The sequence below is a fragment of the Mesoplodon densirostris genome, chromosome 9, assembly GCF_025265405.1.
Source record: "Mesoplodon densirostris isolate mMesDen1 chromosome 9, mMesDen1 primary haplotype, whole genome shotgun sequence".
Classification (NCBI taxonomy): Eukaryota; Metazoa; Chordata; class Mammalia; order Artiodactyla; family Ziphiidae; genus Mesoplodon; species Mesoplodon densirostris.
Window position 1 is genome coordinate 16,989,544 of NC_082669.1, and position 19,511 is coordinate 17,009,054.

The 19,511-nt window shown below is 40.5% G+C and overlaps 1 protein-coding gene across 6 annotated transcripts in view; it reads right to left on the reverse strand.

The window, feature by feature from the left end:
* Positions 1–19,511, reverse strand: part of SRPK2 (SRSF protein kinase 2) — a 237,359-nt gene that overhangs the window by 44,150 nt on the left and 173,698 nt on the right. For all 6 annotated transcript variants that reach the window (XM_060107949.1, XM_060107948.1, XM_060107946.1 and 3 more), the window contains 3 exons: positions 1,206–1,314; positions 399–486; positions 88–175 (listed from right to left, as the gene is read on the reverse strand). In XM_060107949.1, the coding sequence (XP_059963932.1) occupies positions 88–175; positions 399–486; positions 1,206–1,314 (285 nt within the window). The remainder of the gene's footprint in view (positions 1–87; positions 176–398; positions 487–1,205; positions 1,315–19,511) is intronic.

Below are 19,511 nucleotides of genomic sequence, written 5' to 3' on the forward strand. Positions count from 1 at the left end.
TAAAATATTTCCATTTTTTAAAAGTAAAAAGAAAAACTAGAGTATAACTCAGCCATTAGGAAGCAACAGAACCGTCAGAAAGGATACGTATTCCATTCATGCCTGAAATTTTGAAGTCATCGATTAGCTGTACCACCATGTCTTTATTTGGGTCAGTGGGATCACTTTCTCGAACCTATAGAGAGAAAAATGAATTCAAGAACAGAAGTGTTTAAGACTGAAAGTCATTTCCATTGTACCAACCAAAACTGTTTAATAAATGTTGTAAAAAAATAAAAGATTCAGTATTTGAACTTACAAATAATAAATTCAACTAATTTAGTAAAACCCAGAAAAATCCCTCTGTGAAATTTCATCATTAACCTTTCTGATATCATTCGTATTTTTGTAGTACTTACACATTTGAGCAATTTTATTTCATCCAAGGCTGTCTCTGTATAATGCTGGGCACTTTTTACAACTTTCATTGCAACAAATCTTTTTCCCCTTAAAAAAAACGCATTAAAAAAATTTTAACAGAAGTGATCATTTATAATAACTCTAATAAACTAGACTAATAAACTAGACATCATAATGAACTGTAATAAACTCCAATAAATAGCAACTTTCAATAAGCTTTCCTTTAAAATAGTACTTTTCAAATTGTGGGGTTACAGTACAGCAGTGGGTTCATGTGTCAATCTCTTCTTTGCTTTGTGTTTCTGTTTTGTCCTCATAAAAATCAAGTAGACTAGAGAGATGTCAGAGTTCATCACATATGGTTAAGATCAAGTATTATAACACTTTTGTTTCAATTCACACACACACTACACATGTGTACGTGTACTCTAAGGATGCAGGTTCATATTAGGGGTCATGGCTTTCAAAAAAAATTGAAAACCACGGACTGGAAAGGCCTAAACATTATTATTTTATATTTGCATTTTTTCTGGTATGGATGAATTACTAGAAAAACAATATGACCCGAGTTTGTGCAATTACAATGAATAAGCCTCAGATATAAAGGCAGAAGAAAATTAATATTTAAAGATGACAGGCAAATGAACTTCAAAGTGAGAGGGGAAAGTCTGGGGTGGGGCAGTCCTGTGCCGTGCGCTTTACATGCCACAACAAAAGCAGGTGTGCTCCTCAGCCTTAGCTTGTTGTAAAATAACGATGTTGAACCAGACCAGGAATCAAAAGCACGAATGACAAGGAACACTTACTGCATATCCCAGCACAGCCAGACAGTAGAGAAGTGTCCCCATCCTAGCTTCCTAATAACATGATACCGGCCATTGAAGAGGTCTCCAATTTTCACTGGATGATAGCCACCTTTTATTATTTAAAAGAAAGAAAGAAAGAAAATTAAATTTCAGAAAACTAGTCATGGAAACTCGTTCTTCCTTGTCAGTTCCTGATACCATTAAATAAAACTCTAAATAATAAAATCAGATTTAAAAACATGTTTAATAATACAACATTTTTTCAAGACTACCTTTCATCAAGAGAAAAATGCCCCCTATGTCTTTCTTTTAGGCTTTTTTTTTTTTTAATTTAACTTAGAAAAGCAATGAACCACCCAGCACGCTGTAACAATAACTGGAGGTTTTATCTGTAAGTCTAGCTGTACATAATATGTATATTCTAGCTCTTGACATTTCTAAACAATCTTTTTTCTTCTAAGCAACAAGTTAAACGCAAATCTTTCGGGGTCAGCATAACACATCTCACCGAAACCAAGGATGCGGACTCGGCATAGTTCTGCATACACCAGAGTTTATGCACAGCCAACAAGGAATTACATAATATACGACACTCTACCCACCAAAAGAACTTGCTGCTCTCACCACTCTTCCACAGCCTAAAGCTCCTGCCAGGAAACAGGATGGAGAGCAAGAGAGAGCACCCAGTGTTAAGGGTGACTCTTGGGGAGGTAAGGACGCTTCACAGGCATCTAAAAGACCTTCACTTGACATCGTAAATAAAATAAGCAGCGCACAAAGTAGCATGCGTAATATGATACCATTTTTTGTGAAACACACAAGAAAAAGTCTGGGAAGATAAGATGTTAGCAGCAAACATCTCTGGATATTAAATTACTCTTTTATTCTTTTTATCTCTATTTTACTTTATTCGTTTTCTCTATCTCTTCCAATTATTTCCTTAAAAAAATAAAAATACTTTTCTACATTTCATTCTTTAACATCTACTGCTCTATCTATTGCAAAAATGTTCTCACTTTTTACCTCTGCAGAATTCTTACAAATCACTCAAGAAAGACATGGATGTTTCATGCCTAGTGTTGAGAGGCTCAAAGCAGGAAGCATCTAAATCACATCCTCCACTATATCTAACAGAGGGCCAGGAGTAGCAGTTCAAGAAGTGTTATGAATGCTGACGAATATTTAAACTGTGCTGAATTAGTAAAGCAGGAATTTGAGCAGATACTAACTTTCTACAATTCTTACTCTCATACCACACTTGCTTTTCCTGGATTTTAATATCAAAGTCTATAACAACAATTTGGGCAAAAGACATGAACTGAAAAAAAAAAAAGACATGAACTGAAATAGTAAATTAGGAACAAAATATAGCAAATTATTAAATGAATGAATGGGTGTTAACTAAACTTATTGTGGTAATCATTTCTCAATATACAGATGTCAAGTCGTTTAGGCTGTACTGCTTAAACTCACACAGTGCTTAAGTCAATTCCATCTCAATAAAACTGGAAGAGAAAATGGCTTATTACTTACATACAAGGCTAAACCAAAATTAAAGTGGGCTCTGAGTTCACAACACAGTGTTTAAGTCATTCAAATTAACAATGAAAAGGACGAAAAGAAATCGACCATTATTCAAGTAAAATTCAGGATACTGTGCTAGGCAGTTTATTTTCAAAACCAGGATCCATGAAACAAAAGTAAACTGAAACATGTTGCAGACTCCCCACAAGGGGAGGGAGCAGGGGCGGGGAAGGAAGAAGGGAGAAGTTCTGCCTGGGAAATGCTTAGCTGAACAAAGCAATCAGATTTCTTGACCAAAGTGGTTCTCAGAGCCCAGTGTCTTAACACACAGTGGGAACATCCAAGAGAACAAGACGCTACAAATTCCAGACAGGTCTGCTCACAAAACCATTTCTTCAAGGAACTAGCCACATTTCACAGCACAAAGTATTTAGGAAACACTCACGTCTACTGTTTCTTACAACATGTGTTATTATTTCTACACTGCTGAAGTGGGCAAAAGTCTCAGAGATAGTAAGCAGTCAGTTCAGGGCTGGAAACTGGGTCTGACTCCAAAGCCCACCACACTCTGTTCACCAGTAAGAAATGCACTCCATTTTTAATACCCAGAAGACCATTTCCTGGTCTTACTAAACAGGAACACTTGATAGTTTAATTGAAAGCTACTTACCACTTAATTGCATATTATTGCTAACATGAAGGTTTCTAAATTTACAACTAATTTAATTATGCAAAAAGAGAAAAACCCTGTACCGCTATTATAGGTTTCAGATTTGAATTCTTGAACAGCCAGAGTGTGTACATGTGAGCTAAGATAGACAAGCACTAGTTCCAGTGTAATCACCGCATAAGAACAGCCGTTCCTTTTCTCAACGGGACTGAAAGTTGAACAAAAGAAATTACTTAGTCCAGTTATTTCAAGAGCCCTCACACTGAGAATATTGTGCCAGAAAATAGGCCAACTAACAAGAGGTGCATAAAAGTAAAACTTAAACACAAATATAAAAACAACTGAAAGCACTAAACATATCCTAAGATGGTTTTGTTTTGTTTTGTTTTGTTTTAGCCTTGCCACGCAGCATGTGGGATCTTATTTCCCAGACCAGGGATTGAACCCACACCCCCTGCATTGGACGTGTGGAGTCTTAACCACTGGACTGCCAGGGAAGTCCCAAACATATCCTAATTTTTATTTTGAAAATCTGACGTACACAATTTCAAATCTGCAGTCCATATTACTGTCACATCCTAACTCCCAGATTTCTACAGGAAATGACAGTCTTTCCGAACATTTTTCAATCTCTTCTCAAAGAACGGTAACTAACACTCAGGCTGCCAGCGGGCGGAGCACATCTCCCCACAGAAGACCACACCAACCGCTTCAACATCCGGGGAATTAAGAGAAAACGGATAGTCTTCTCCAATTCCCTCAAATTAGCAAACAACACATGCCACGATGGCTATTAGTAGAGGATACCCACAACACTGGCCCACAACACTGTCCACACAAAAGGAATCCTAAGACCAGCCAAAGACTAGACAAGGCCCCCTCCTCCTGCTTCTTCACCATCAGTCAGTACAGAAGCACAGGACAACAGCAGTGCCACAGAAGGACCCTGCTGATGGCATCAAGCAGAGAAGCAGGAAGGGTCCAGCAGCTGAGGACTACCTTGACCTAGGGGTTTGGTTGATACAACTGTACCTCACTACTTATACTATTTAATATAAAAAGCATGCATTTATCACTTAAAAGTTTTCTTCTTTTCCTTTTTTTAATTTGGCTGTGCCACAACTCTTACAAGATCTTAGCTCCCCGACCAGGGATTGAACCCACACCCTCAGCAGTGAAAGTGCAGAGTCCTAACCACTGGACTGCTAGGGAAGTCCCCAAAGTTTTTCTTTTATTCTTAAAAAGTAAATGTTAGATTGGATTACAAATACATGAGAGCAAGCATGGATTGTTAAGCAATTTTTAAGTTCACTCTGACTCCTATCTCCCAAGCACACCCAAAAAAAGCTCTACCTATACCATTTATAAGGCTTCAAAGAAGACAATTCTGAAACTATCCTTCTTAGCTGTTATGGGGGAATTGTTGGCCAAGATAAAGATGACTCCCTTTTGCTTGCTGAGCAAAAAACAGGTTCAATTTGAACAGTAAATCGAAAGTTCAGAACTCTCTCACAGACAACAGTCTGGAAGAATTTTCAGCAAAGTCTCTATTTTCTAGCAAAAAATATTAAGTAACATTTTCTTTCACTGACCCAAGTTTCTTAGCCCTCTGATGGTGATGTTTCAAATTAAACAACATATAAAAAGGATAATACATCATGACCAAGTGGGGTCTATTCCAAGAATGAAAACCTGTTTAATATTTAAAAATCAACAGATGTAATTCACCATAATTAACACTCAAAAAAAGCAAAACTATACAGCAGATCAACAAACATACAAAAAACATTTCACGATATCCAACATGCATTCCCAATGAAAATTCTCAACAAAGCAGGACTAGAAGAACATCTATAAAAAATCTACAGGTAACATCAGTCTTAATGGTGAAAGACTGAATGCTTTCCCCACCTAAAATCAGGAACAAGGTAAGTATGCCTGCTCTCCCTACTTCTATTCAACACTGGCCTGGAAGCTCTAGTCAGCACAATCAGACAAAATAAATAAATAAAAAGGTATCCAGACTGGAAAGTAAGAAGAACTATCCATAGCCGAGCAGAAGCCTATGGGGCCTTCCCAGGACCGGCCCCTCCCCCATAGCCTCTGCAGCAGCTCCTCTCTGAAGTACCAGATAATAGTAGCTCATGTATATTTCCTGAGTTTTTCAGATGCTAAAACCACCAACAAATGTTAGAAATTAACCACCTGATGATCATGAGCACGTAGCCCCCAGACTTTCTGCTGCCTAAGGAGTGATCATCATCAACCCATCAGAGAACTGGGCACGAGCTGATCACATACCCTGGGACACCCCTTCCTTACCTTTCCTTTAAAAATGCATTGCTGAAATTTCTCAGAGAGTTTGGGGGTTTTTTGAGCTTGAGCCACCCGTTCTCCTTGCTCAGCCCTGCAATAAGCCTTTCTCTACTTGAAAGGTTTCTCAAACTCGACGTTTCTTCTTGACTGGCCTCATTGTGTGTCGGGGACATGAACTTGCATGCAGTAACATACCTCTATTCATAGACAACCTGATCGTCTACATGAAAAAGCTTAAGGAAGCTGCAAAAAAGCTACTGAAACTAATGAGTGAAGAAGAGTAGCAGGATATAAACTCAAGATATAATAATCATTTGTATTTCTACATACCAGCAATAAACAATGTGAAACTGAAATCTTAAAAACAGGCTTAGGGATTTCCCTGGTGGCGCAGTGGTTAAGAATCTGCCTGCCAATGCAGGGGACACGGTTCGAGCCCTGGTCCGGAAAGATCCCACATGCCGTGGAGCAACTAAGCCCGTGGGCCACAACTACTGAGCCCGCGAGCCACAACTACTGAGCCCGCGTGCCACAATTACTGAAGCCTGCGCACCTAGAGCCCGTGCTCCACAACAGAAACCACGGCAATGAGAAGCCCATGCACCGCAACAAAGAGTAGCCCCTGCTCGCCGCAACTAGAGAAAGCCTGCACACAGCAACGAAGACCCAGCACAGCCAAAAAAAAAAAAACACACATATATATATAATGTATATAAAACATACATATATAATATATATAAAATGTCTGTGTACACACACACACACTTAGGGGACTTCCCTGGTGGTCCAGTGGCTAAGACTCCACCTGCTCCCAATGCAGGAGGCCTGGGTTCGATCCTTGGTCAGGGAACTAGATCCCACATGCTGCAACTAAGAAATTGAATGCCACAACTAAAGATCCTGTGTGCCACAATTAAGACTTGGTGCAGCCAAAATAATCAATTAATTGATTGATTATATTAAGTTAAAAAAAATGAAATATGTGTGTGCGCGCGCACACACACACACACACACACACACACAGGAATAAATCTAACCAAAGATGGGAATGGGACTTCCCCAGTGGTCCAATGGTTAGGACTTGGCGTTTTTCCCAGCTGTGGTCTGGGTTCAACCCCTGGTCGGGGAACTAAGATCCTGCAAGCCATGTAGTGAGGCCCCCCCATAAAAATAAATTAAAAAAAAAAAAGTAAAAGGATTAATGAAGCATAATAAGCAACGTAATGGGTAAATGCTAACTGTTCTAAATTTAAAAAGGAAAAAAACGTGTTAAAGTCATTTCTTAAGACAATTAGGTAAATTTAAATAAGAAAGGAATTTTAGATGACGTTACAGAATAATGCATTTTCTTCAGTGTAACACAGTGATATCATGGTTACACAATAGGAGAATGCACTTTTTCTTAGATGTTTGCTGAGAATTTGGGAAGTAAAATGTCATGATGTTTTAACTTCTTTTTAGGTAATGCAGCAAAAGAAAAATGCATATACATCACACATGTATATAATAAAGCAAGAGAGAAAATGTAAGTCATTCCTCAACAATGCTAAAATAGATGAAATGCAGGAATTCCCTATATTATCCCTTCAAAACTACTTTACGTTTGAGAATTTCCACAATAAAGAAGAACGTTATTTTTAACCTGCCTCTTTCTTACTCCTTCCAAAGGTGTGGTGGTGAGAGCAGCTGTCTGGACGACCAGGCAATCACAGAGCAGGCGGAGACCAGCTCCAACCGCTAGGGGGCAGGAGAGAGAGGCCCTGCAGCCCGACTGGAAAACGCATGTGGGCGGGACCCCAAGCGCTCCGAAACAAACTCTGAAAAGGAGGTTGAAGGGGAAGCTGAAATGAGAAGCCTGCTCAGGGCCCGCTCTAGGCTCGTGGCATTCAGGGTGTCAGTTAAGGCAGCAACACGGGGACGCTGTGCTATGGCTTCTATCGAACGCGGGTCGGAGGCGGGGTGAGGCTGCTCACCGGGCGGCCAGCGTCCCCCAGGACGGAAGCCTTAGCGCCGGGATTAGAACCGGGCTCTGCTGGATTCTCAGCACCGCGCTCTTCCTACTCTACCACGACTAAGTATTCACCCCGCCGCTAAAACGTGTGCGCCTTTTCTTTATGACTAGGATTAAAGTATGGATTAACTGTATGGCATTGTGAATGAATAGAGAAAAACTCTGAAATAAAATTAAAACCGCCATTAAGTAGTATCTATTTTCCCAGTACAAGATAAGCAGTTGGAAATGGTTTGTCTGTCAGCGATACCTAAAAATCTATTGTAACTGACCTTCATGAACAAAATTTTACAACCTTTCTTTAGTAACCATAATTTAGGTTACAAAACATATGAAAATAAATCACTGCTTTAAAATTTTATCACGCATAAACTTGCTAATGTTTGACAGCCACATCACACTTAACAGTTGTGAAAAATATGTTGGTAGAGGACATCAACTAAAACAGTTGACATTAAGAAAACACTATTCTCCTGATTAGTAATTTAAAGTAAAATTTAGATCATGGGCACCTCATTAGAAACATTAATAATAATGCTAAATATAAAAAGCCAGGGGCGCTTCCCTGGCGGGCCAGTGGTTAAGACTCCGGGCTTCCACTGTAGGGGACGTGGGTTCGATCCCTGGTCGGGGAGCTAAGACCACGCGGCCCTGCATGACATGTGGTGGTACAGCACACACACACACACACACACCCCACAAAAGCAGCAGGAATAAGGTATAAAAAACAGCCCTAGTATCTACCAAAAAACTAAGCAATAATGAAGCCTATAACACAACTGTTAAACTCCCTTCAAACTGGGGGAGAGTCAATCAGAAAAACTTAATTTAAAAACTCTTGAATGTAAATTAATCTCGGTTATTACATCAAGTATTTCCTATAACACTAATGAATGGGAGAGAGCTGTGGAGGCAAAATCAGAGCAAAAGACAGATGCTCCAAAGACAGAGGATCCCTATTTATCTATGACCTTAAAGAGGTAACAACAAAAATTACTTGAATGTAAGATAAATACGATGGATGGAGAAACAAGTTTTGCAGTTGGGCTACAGAGACTGGAGTAAATAGACTGAGACACCTTGAACATTTGAAATGTTAATACAAAGGCCAACTAATAATTTCAAGCCCTTGCTTCCTGCCAATTGCTTGTACAGATTTGTGCTTAAATTCAGGGATGCTGACTTGAACCACAGCAGTGGCACTTACTACTTATGTTACTAGTGACACTGAGCAAACTACTTTACTTCTCTGGGTACCTGCCCCTACATCTCACTCCCTCAGAATATCTGGGCACATATTAAGTGCCACGTAAGTGTTTACTCTGTTCGGCCACTACCCAAATCCACTGTGACTAATGACACATAGTGGGTCAGCAGGCCAGGGTTATGGGTATTACCTACAGCTATTTAAGATGGTACAACTAAGTGGCCCAACGTGTAATCTAAATCATTATCACAGCCCAATCAGCAAAAGGTGTTTGATACTCCAGATATGATGATAATCTATAGCTGTCAAACGTCAAAAAAAGAAAGGAAGTAAAAGAAACAAATTAATTAACTCATCTTTTTTCTTTTCTTTTTTTATTGACATATAACTAACCTACAACACTATGTTATGTTAGTTCCAGGTACACAACATAATGATTCGATATTTCCATTTACTACAAAATGACCACCACAATTAATTCATCTTTTTATGATCTATTCAAACATTGAAATATTCTTATAAGAGAATTAAGACTTTCAGCATGCAAGTATAAGGTCACCTCACAAGACATAAGGCTGTGGCTTACCACAATCTTACACAGACTGTGGCTTATCTGCTGGGTGCTCTCTCTACCCCTCCTTCTGCCAAGCTGGCTACTTTGCTCTGAGAAGCCCTGTGAAGAGGCCCATGTGGCAAGGAACTGGGGCCTCCCAACAACCTCCTGAGTGAGCAAAAGCAGGGAAATGAAGCAGATCCTTCAGGCTGGTCAAACCTTCAGCTGACAGCAGCCCCAGCTCACAGCTTGAGAGAACCAGATCCAGATCAACCATATTTCTGCACATGTTTTGAACACAGACGTCGATGGCCTTTGTGAAGAGCCTTAAGAGTTGTGCAAGATGTACAAGTTTAGACTTTCATCCTTACTTGTGAAAAGAAATTTAACAAGACAGTATATCCTTAGTAGATTTCCCTTTCTCTTATGACCAGATGGGGAAAAGGGAACTAATAATCTAAACATAATATCATATCACATAAAGACACTGCCAAGAGAATTATACAGTTGAAAAATTATATTTTTATTACACTGCAAAATGTGTAGTACTTAAGGCAAACTGGTAAGAAGGATATCGAGCTGTGAAAATATCTGTAAGATGCTGAACTCAGCAATCATGGGGTCCACAAACACTTAAGAGGTTAAAGTACACTAACAGCTCCATACGTTTACAAAGTTGGAATCTGATTCTAGACAGTATCAAATAAAATTAAAGATTTCGGGCCTCCCTGGTGGCGCAGTGGTTGAGAGTCCGCCTGCCGATGCAGGGGATACGGGTTCGTGCCCCGATCTGGGAGGATCCCATATGCCGCGGAGCGGCTGGGCCCGTGAACCATGGCCGCTGGGCCTGCGCATCCGGAGCCTGTGCTCCGCAACGGGAGAGGCCACGACAGTGAGAGGCCCGCATACCGCAAAAAGAAAAAAAAAAAAAAAAAAAGATTTCTTCTGCCTTTATGATCAGTAATCTAGATTTCCTCTCATTTCAGTACTGCAATTTTAGAGCTATAAGCAAAATTTTTCTAAAATACATTGATACTGGGCTTCCCTGGTGGCGCAGTGGTTGAGAGTCCGCCTGCTGATGCAGGGGACACGGGTTCGTGCCCCGGTCTGGGAGGATCCCATATGCCACGGAGCGGCTGGGCCCGTGAGCCATGGCCGCTGAGCCTGGGCGTCCGGAGCCTGTGCTCCGCAACGGGAGAGGCCACAACAGTGAGAGGCCCGCGTATCGCAAAAAAACCAAAAAACAAAAACAAAAAAAAACATTGATACTGACAGAAAAGACCTTCAAGGATGACAGAGCCCACAGTGGAAATGCAACTCGCATTCTGGAGGGCAAGCCAGAATCTAAAAGCCTAATCTCTACATTCTACAGTCTAGAAGATTCCTGAATCGTTCCTTAATCCAGTGAAAAAGGCTTTAGAGCACAGTGTTAAATGAACTTTGGGGGTTGGCAGGAGTCCTTAAAATACACAAGGAGTTACCATCAAATCATAAATGGCTAGTGGCTGTTTTCAAGAGGCCAAATCTACAGATGTAGTTGACGCTGTACTTTGGGTCACAAACTTTCTTCATCAAACATACACATATAACTAAGTGTTCAGTTTCACTGAAAGTATTTTGAGCATATAAATATTCTACAAATGAAAGATAGTTAACGGACACACTTTGTATCCACTGACAACACTTTCTATCGTCTTAAGTACACAGTGCCAGTCACTGCCATTTGTCTCTTCAGTATGTCCTTGAGAGAAAACTCTTAACCACTGCTCCATTAAAGGTATTATAAAATTTACCTTTAAATTAAAAAATACAGTCTATGGAAACTAAATACAGATAATTTAAAGTCCAACTGGGTGTCTGGTTAATGCACTTCTTTAACAGCAGGCTGTAAGGTAAGTATTCCAGAGGACTGATACAGGCTTAATTTTTCAAGGGTAATCTTGTCTTTTTATGAACTCTGTCTTTATGTCTATACCTCTCCACTGATTTTGGCTGTTTAAAGACTTTTTTTTTTTTTTTTTAAATAGATTCCTCAGAGGGCTCGTGAGAAAAATATTCTCCCAGGGCTAACATATATACTGTGTGTAACATTTTATATGGGACCTTTATAAATGAAGGTCAGTTTGACAGGTACAAAATCTTTGGCTCTTTCTTTCCTTGAGTATATCAAATGTATTGCTCTATTGTCTTCTTGCCCAAAGTACTGCTGTACAAAAGCTTGCTAACAATCTGATTTTTCCCCGATAAGACATGTGGTCTGTTTGCCTAAAAAAGTTTACCACTGCATCAAGCAGGATAAGGCTGCTGGGATGTTTACTGGGATTTTACAATGATTTTCATAGCTTTAATGTCTTCTTTCTTGCTCTTAGCCTTCTCCTTACTTGCTTTGTAGGCAGAGGAAGAGTAAACAAATATTATTTGAGATCTTAAAAGGGGGCTAGTACATGAACTTGGATACTCGAAGATTTGGGGCTTGTTTCTTAGTTCTTAATTATGTTCTGGATAAGCAAAAATACAATATATTGAATTATGAACTGGGGAAACAACCGATCTTGGAATGAGAAAGTCTTGTTAGGTGCAAGTAGAGTTCAGAAATCAGAAGATACCTGAGAAATACTGAATTTCTTTCACAGCTAAAAAAAAAAAAAAAAAAATTCTTTTAGTAACCAAAAAAACTTTTAAAATAAAAGAACTCTGACAACAATTCCCTGGCCATTTAAAACCAAAGGCCATAATTATACACACTCAGACATCAAAATATAACTGAAAGACTAAGTTCCTTCAGTAAGTCAAGACCTACTGTTATTTCACACTTCCATTGCTCATGAATGTGCAAGGGTGCATCACAGCACATAGCAACATCTGACTCAACCACACAGCTACAGGCATGTTCCCAGGTGTACATTACACCTCTTGTAAAAAATAATTCATTGTGAATAACCCAAATTCTCATTATTTCTAAAGGAATGCAAAAAATGGGAAAAGGACATAGGTTTTGGAGATGAATGACTACAAATGCAGTAAGTAAAAAGCTCTTTGACACATATATGGAAAACAGAACTGACTTTTGAGCCTCATTCTAAAGCCCCACCTAGTTTTACAATCCAAGAGTAATTAACGTTTTCTAGTTCAGTCATCATCAGAAAGCCTAACTCATGTACCAACTTGAGCATACCCCTATGGTACGCACCCAACATAGCAAGTTAGATAACAGTCAGTGGACTCCAGGCTTAGGTCTTATAGTCTGTGCCAGACAAAAAGAAGATTAGATAAATTTATGTCTTAGGAAAAATGGTTAAATGATTATACCACAATATAACTATACATACTTCAAAGTTCACAACATCCTTTTATTAACTTCTCGCGGCATTCTTCTGGCAGACTATATTCTCCAAAGGCCACAACAGCATCTCCCAAACCACCTGCTCTTCTAGAACCCTGAAGTTCTACTACAAGAAATGGACTCTAATTCTCCTCCTTGTAGATCTGGATGAGCTTCTGATGTGCATCTAACCAACGTAAGGTAGTGGAAGTGGCTGTGTGATTTTTTCGAGGCTAAGTCGTAAAGCAACACAGCTTCCGCTCTGTAAGGTGCACGCTCGCTTTTGGAACTCCGGGTTCCAGGTAACGACTGGCCACGCCCGCCACCGCCCCGGAAGTCGCAGTGCTGTAAGGAAGCCAAGCCACACAGAAAGCATGCAGACAGGCACACCTGTCTGCAGTCCCAGTCTTCCAATACTTGTAGCCTGGGGGGCCAGACATGTGAATAATGCGCTTTCAGATGATTCCTGTGTCTCCACCCTTTGAGATGTCTCAACAGACACCCTCAACAGACACCCCAGATATCATAAAGCAGAGGCGAACCCCCTCAGCTTTGCCCTTTTTAAATTCCTGATCCATAAAACCATAAGCAACATTAAAAGTTGGCTCAATGTGCTAAGTTTTGGAGTAATTCATCACACAACAATAACCAGAGCAGTCTTTATTCTACTCACCGTAACAGTTATACAAAACCTCCTCCCCACTGTTCTACAAGAAACATGTGCCCTCAATCTTTCCAAGATTAACCCACTACCTCCAAAAATTACTCATCTAATTCCTTCCTTGTTGGCTCTCCAACCTTTCCTCAGATTTCTTCTCTTCTGCCTAGAAAGAGGCTCAGGTGTCCTGTCTTAAAATCAACTTTCTCCTGTGCATATCTGACCTCACCCCCTACAAGCTACAGTCTTCTCTTCACTTCATTGCTAAATTTCACCAAAGTATCTGTTATGCTCTCTCCAGTGCATCCTCACCTTGACATCTGCATGATCCATCACTGGCCCCAACCAATGGGGACCGTCCCCACAAGTAGCTCACTGACCTTTTCTCAGCCTTCATCTTCAAACTATGACTTAACTGAATATTGCTATTATTAAATCCTTCCTTCTTGAAAACACTCTTCCTTTTGTGCCTCAGACTTAACAGTCTTGGAAAGACCACCACCATCTTATTAGTGTGTTACGAAAAAAGGAAAAATTACCATTGTCCTAGGGAAGAATTTTGGTAGCCTGATGAGAGATATTCAGTTTAAAGGTCACAGTGAATTTGGGTGGTATAGTAAATAAAGCCTAGTAGGCTGCTCACAGGATCAATAAAAGGAAAATAGGTAAAATTATTTTAATTAGCATAAAAGTACAAAGAAGAGTAAAGTACAATCAAGACATGAAGAAATTATAATCAAAGAACTAAAACCTCTTTTAAAAAGCCAAATACAAGATCACATAACCCCAAAAGAATAAAAGCAAGTTTTAAAAACCCAATGATCAAAAATAATATGGACACAATTTTTCAAAAATACTAAATACAAATGGCCAGTCTTACTAATAATCAAATGAGTAAAATAAAAACAAGAGATTATTGGTAATATCGTGTAAAGACTGTGGTGCTGCGTGGAGCCACACTGATGTACTTCTGGTAAGTGTGTAAATCAGTATAGTCTTTTTGGAGGGCAACTGGTGACATGTTTTAAAATGAAAATGCACTATGCTTCAAACTAGCTAATCTCACCTACAAATTTATGCTTAGGACAAAACCATAACTGAATATATAAGGAGTTCCCAGTGGCATTATTTACAATAATGAAAGGTGAGAACACATAAATGTCTAATCACTACAAAGCTACTTAATCAAAGTAAACACAAAGAACAGAGTACTAAGCAGAAAACAATGATGCAGAACTATATGTAGGTTCATGAAAATACATCCACAAATATTACTGAAAGGAAATAGCATAGCATAGTATGGGAAAGCACAGGCAGATCAATCTCTTTTATGGAAGTTATACATATATGGATATGCATATACACACATTAATTTCTGGGAGGATACCTCTGAAACTTGAAACCCCTTTAATTCACCTTGGAGAAGCTGACTGTGGAACAGAGTGTCAAATACAAAAACTGAGAATTTTAATTTTTTGCTTCCTATTTTGTTTGAATTTTTTTAACACTACCATGTACCGCTTTCATAATAATTTTTTGAACTAGCAAATAAGAGTTTAAATAAATAGCTATAGTAGTATATACTTAAGATCACTCAGAACTGCAGGTATGAACCTCAATTCACACAGTACTTCCTAACACTGAAAGCCAACAAGGAAACAGGGACAGCACAACAGTCATGGTATTAAAAACATCAACAACATATTGTGACACGGTAATGGTACAGCTTTTCCAGGTACTGAGAGTGAAGGAAAACTCTCACGCATCCTCATCATTTGAACATGTGTACTCATGGGCCACAACCTTAGCAATAACATGTCTGTGTGCACGTTTGCACATGTGCATGCACACACACACATACTTAACGCAGCAACTCCAAAGAAGATATATAAATGGCCAATAGGCACATGAAAAGATACTCAACATCAACAGTCATTCGGTAAATCAACATCAAAATCACAGCGAGGGCTTCCCTGGTGGCGCAGTGGTTGAGAGTCCGCCTGCCGATGCAGGGGATGCGGGTTCGTGCCCTGGTCCGGGAGGATCCCACATGCCGTGGAGCGGCTAGGCCCGTGAGCCATGGCCGCTGAGCCTGCGCGTCCGGAGCCTGTGCTCCGCAATGGGAGAGGCCACAACAGTGAGAGGCCCGCGTACCGCAAAAAAAAAAAAAAAAAAACCACAGTGAGAGACCACTTAAAACCCACTAGGATGGACAAAATAAAAAAGAGTAACAAACGCTGGTGAGGATGTGGGGAAACTGTAACCCTCGTATAACATGCTGGCAGGAATACACAGTGATGTAGCTGCTTTGGAAAAACAATCTGGCAGTTCCTCAAGAAGTTATACATGGAGTTATAATATTACCGAACCATTCTACTCCTAGGTATACATCTGAGAGAAATGGAAAACATATGTCCACTCAAAAACTCATATACAGGGCTTCCCTGGTGGCGCAGCGGTTGAGAGTCCGCCTGCCGATGCAGGGGACACGGGTCTGTGCCCCGGTCCGGGAAGATCCCACATGCCGTGGAGCGGCTGGGCCCATGAGCCATGGCCGCTGAACCTCCGCGTCCGGAGCCTGTGCTCCACAATGGGAGGGGCCCACGTAACGCAAAAAAAAAAAAAAAAATTAATACACAAATGTTCAAAGTAGCATATTCAAAATAGCTCCCAAGTGAAGCAACCCAAATGCACATCAACTGATGAATGGATAAACAAAATGTGATATAACCAGACTACAGAACATATTATTCAGAATAAAAAGGAATAAAGTACTAATATATGCTACGACATGAATAAAACTTGAAAACATGCTTTAAAAAAAAAAAAAAAAAAAGGCCGGTCACAAAAAGGCCACAGGCTATATGATTCTGTTTATATGAAATGTCCAGAATAAGAAAATCCACAGAGACAGGAAGTGAATGAGTAGCTGCCATGGACTGGGACGAGGGAAGAATGGGGACGGACTGACTGCTCCTGAACCGCGTCTCTTCTGGGCGCGATAAAAATGCTCTGGAACCCATGGCAGTAGCTGCACAATTCTGTGAATATACTGCAAACCACCGAAGTGTACCCTTTAGAGGGGTGTGTACCTGATGTAATCAATACAAAAATCGTATGTGGGAAAACATGGCAAATTTTCAATTACTCCTTCCTAGTCAATATAAAATAGACCAAAAAACTCCAACAACATCTGAAACTTCTTTATTTCATTATAATCTTTTAAATTCCATGTTGAGACAGGATCCAATACAGAGAGAGAGAAAAATCATCATGAAACACCTGGATAAGGTACCTAAGAATACACTCCTTTTTTATACTAGCCTCAGATGGGAAACTAAGGAGAAAATATAGACAACAATGATGTATTATAAACTTCAATGCTGCTAAGAAACAAGATCTTAACTGTTCCCACCACAAAAAAGAAATAATAATTATGTGATATGACAGAGGTGTATGGTGGCAGTCATCTTGCAATATGTAATGTATCAAATAAACACCTTGACCTACACAACGTTCACCTTAAAACTTAAATACATCAATTATATCTCAGTAAAAATAAATTTTAAGAAAGAGACCAAATAAATTACTCCAAAACTTGCCCCATTACCAGGCTCTGTTTGTAATATTTAGAATCGTACCTTACATGTCAAATAAGAATCAAACATGCCTGGGCCTGCCCAGGGAATTAGTGTAAGCCCCAAGGAGGCAAAGTGCAAGAATGTTTCTGTTTGGAGCTAGGAAAAGGAAGGGATTTTATGCTCCAGTGAGCCCACAAGAGGGTGAGGGACGATGGGACAGAGAAAGACGAGAAGCGAAGCCGTCGCGCTGACTGTGCACTCTTTCTGAAACCAGACTCCAGGGACCGGCGGTGCAGGCCAGCGGAGAGAAGGGCTGTGGGCCAGCTGGAGGGCCCACAAAGGGCAGGGTGCAGGGGCACAGGCATGGGGGCATCTGGGCTGGGCCCTCTCACTACCTATGCCACCCAATCCTGCTCTCGTTCTGAGTACAGCGGGGAGAGCCCCGGTGGCATGGACGAGAGCACCTCACAGCGGGTGCCGGCAGCACCACAGGAACAAGGCGCAGGAAAGATCACGACAAACGTCACATGGTGACCCTGGCCCAGATCCTGCGGCGCCTCTTCTGGGGATGTCCAGATCCAAAGGGGCATAGACTATGCAGGGGGCTGACAGGCGGGGACAAGAACCACTGACGTTTAGAATGAGTGCGAGCAAGACTCCATCTACACTCAAAAAATGAAAATCAGTTTACACAAGGGAACGTGTCGAGGAATTTTTCATTGAGCGTAACAGAGCTGTACCTTCACAGCTCCGCCACCTGCGCCGTCACGGTGAACACACCCCTTTGGTTGCTCTCCTGCCTGCCTGACTGCTCTGTCTGTTCTTCCACTTGTTCTTTCTCCTCTCGTGCCCCTCGCAATTTCTCAAAGGCTTCTCACTGAACCGTCTCCCTGCCTCCTTTTTATTCACTTAACACTCCTTATACAATTTGTGTCCCTATCGAATTTATATACTTGTATAAGGTCTGGAACAGTCCACAAGACCACGCTCATTTCTGACAGAACTGTAGGGTCTAGGGGTCCCAAAGGCCACCCTCACGACTGACACCAGCTGCAGGTTTGGAGCACCCAAACACCGTGCTCAGTTCCAGGAATTAATACGTGACAAGAACTCACGGAAGACACTGAAGGCAGTTGAATTCATGGTTGCAGTTTATTACAGCATAAGGGCTGTCACTTAATGTCAGTCAAAGGAAGAGACGCCTGGGGCAGAATCAAGGAGGGCCCCCAATTCAGAGCTTCCAAGTGTCCTCTCCCAAAGGACACTGTCGATTCCTCCCGTTAATGACACATGACAATGCACACACAGTTACTGCCAACCAGAGCAGTCCACCCAAGCCTTGGGGCCCGGAGTTTTTGTTAGGGCTCCGTTATGTAGACATGGCGGGCTGGCAACATGGCAAACCTCAGGGTTCACAAGGGCCAAAAGCCCCCACCCAGCACCAAGCACTGTTAGATTACTTTGTGTGGCCCAAGGCCCAGGTAAAGAAGACACAAACCAGGCAGACATTCCAAGGGCTCAGAGACTAGCACCTAGGAGTTTAGGGCAAAAGCCAGACTTCTCTTTCAGCAATGTTAAATTCTTTACTACACCGTCCGCTTGCCCTCTCTTCTGAGCCCCAGGTTCGTATCTGCAGCTGCCTTCTTGATTTCTCCACCAGTTTTGTTAAATTCAAATGAATAAAGTCAAACTCATCCATATTTCCCCAGACCAACTGTGATTTCACTGTTCCTGTTCATAGTACCAAATCCCCTTCTTTTCAATAAAGAATTGAGGCAGTTTATAAAACCACAATACAAGATATACAATTAGAAGGAAACTGGGGTGAAGAAAGAATAGCCCAGAAAAAATAAAACAGAATAATGCTGCAGTGAAGTTAGGACACAGAATGCATGCTGTAAATCCCTGTTCAGTTCTTAAGAGATGGACTGCACATTTGGCTCTGGGCTTTTGAACAGCCAAATGATATCTGAAACTAAGAAGAAAAGACAAGCAGTTTCAAAATTCAGAGACCTTTTTTTTTTTCCCCCATGATGCCCAGGAAGTACTATTCTTCTTCCACTCACCCCAGAATTGAAGACTCAGAATTTTTCTCATTGTTGTCCTCTATATGCCATAGTTTATCAAACGATAAAGATGCTATCTCTGTGACGTTGTTTGCTTTTGTCTTCTCCTTATATACATATTCTCTCTCTCCAACTCCAGTCATTTAAGATTTCAAATTATTCTTCCTTAAGAAGAGCACTTCCCTGTTCAAAGCCTCAAATGGTTCCTCACTGCTAAGTTCTTCTTTAAACATTTTTTTCTATCTACAAAGAAATATATGCTCAATGCAGAAAACAAATAAAAGACAAAGTTTAAAAAAAGAGAGATAGAGAAATCCAATCCTGCAGTCTAGATATATAAATCCCTAATATTTGAAAAATGTATATGCCCTAATTAATACAAAGAACATTTCTCCAAA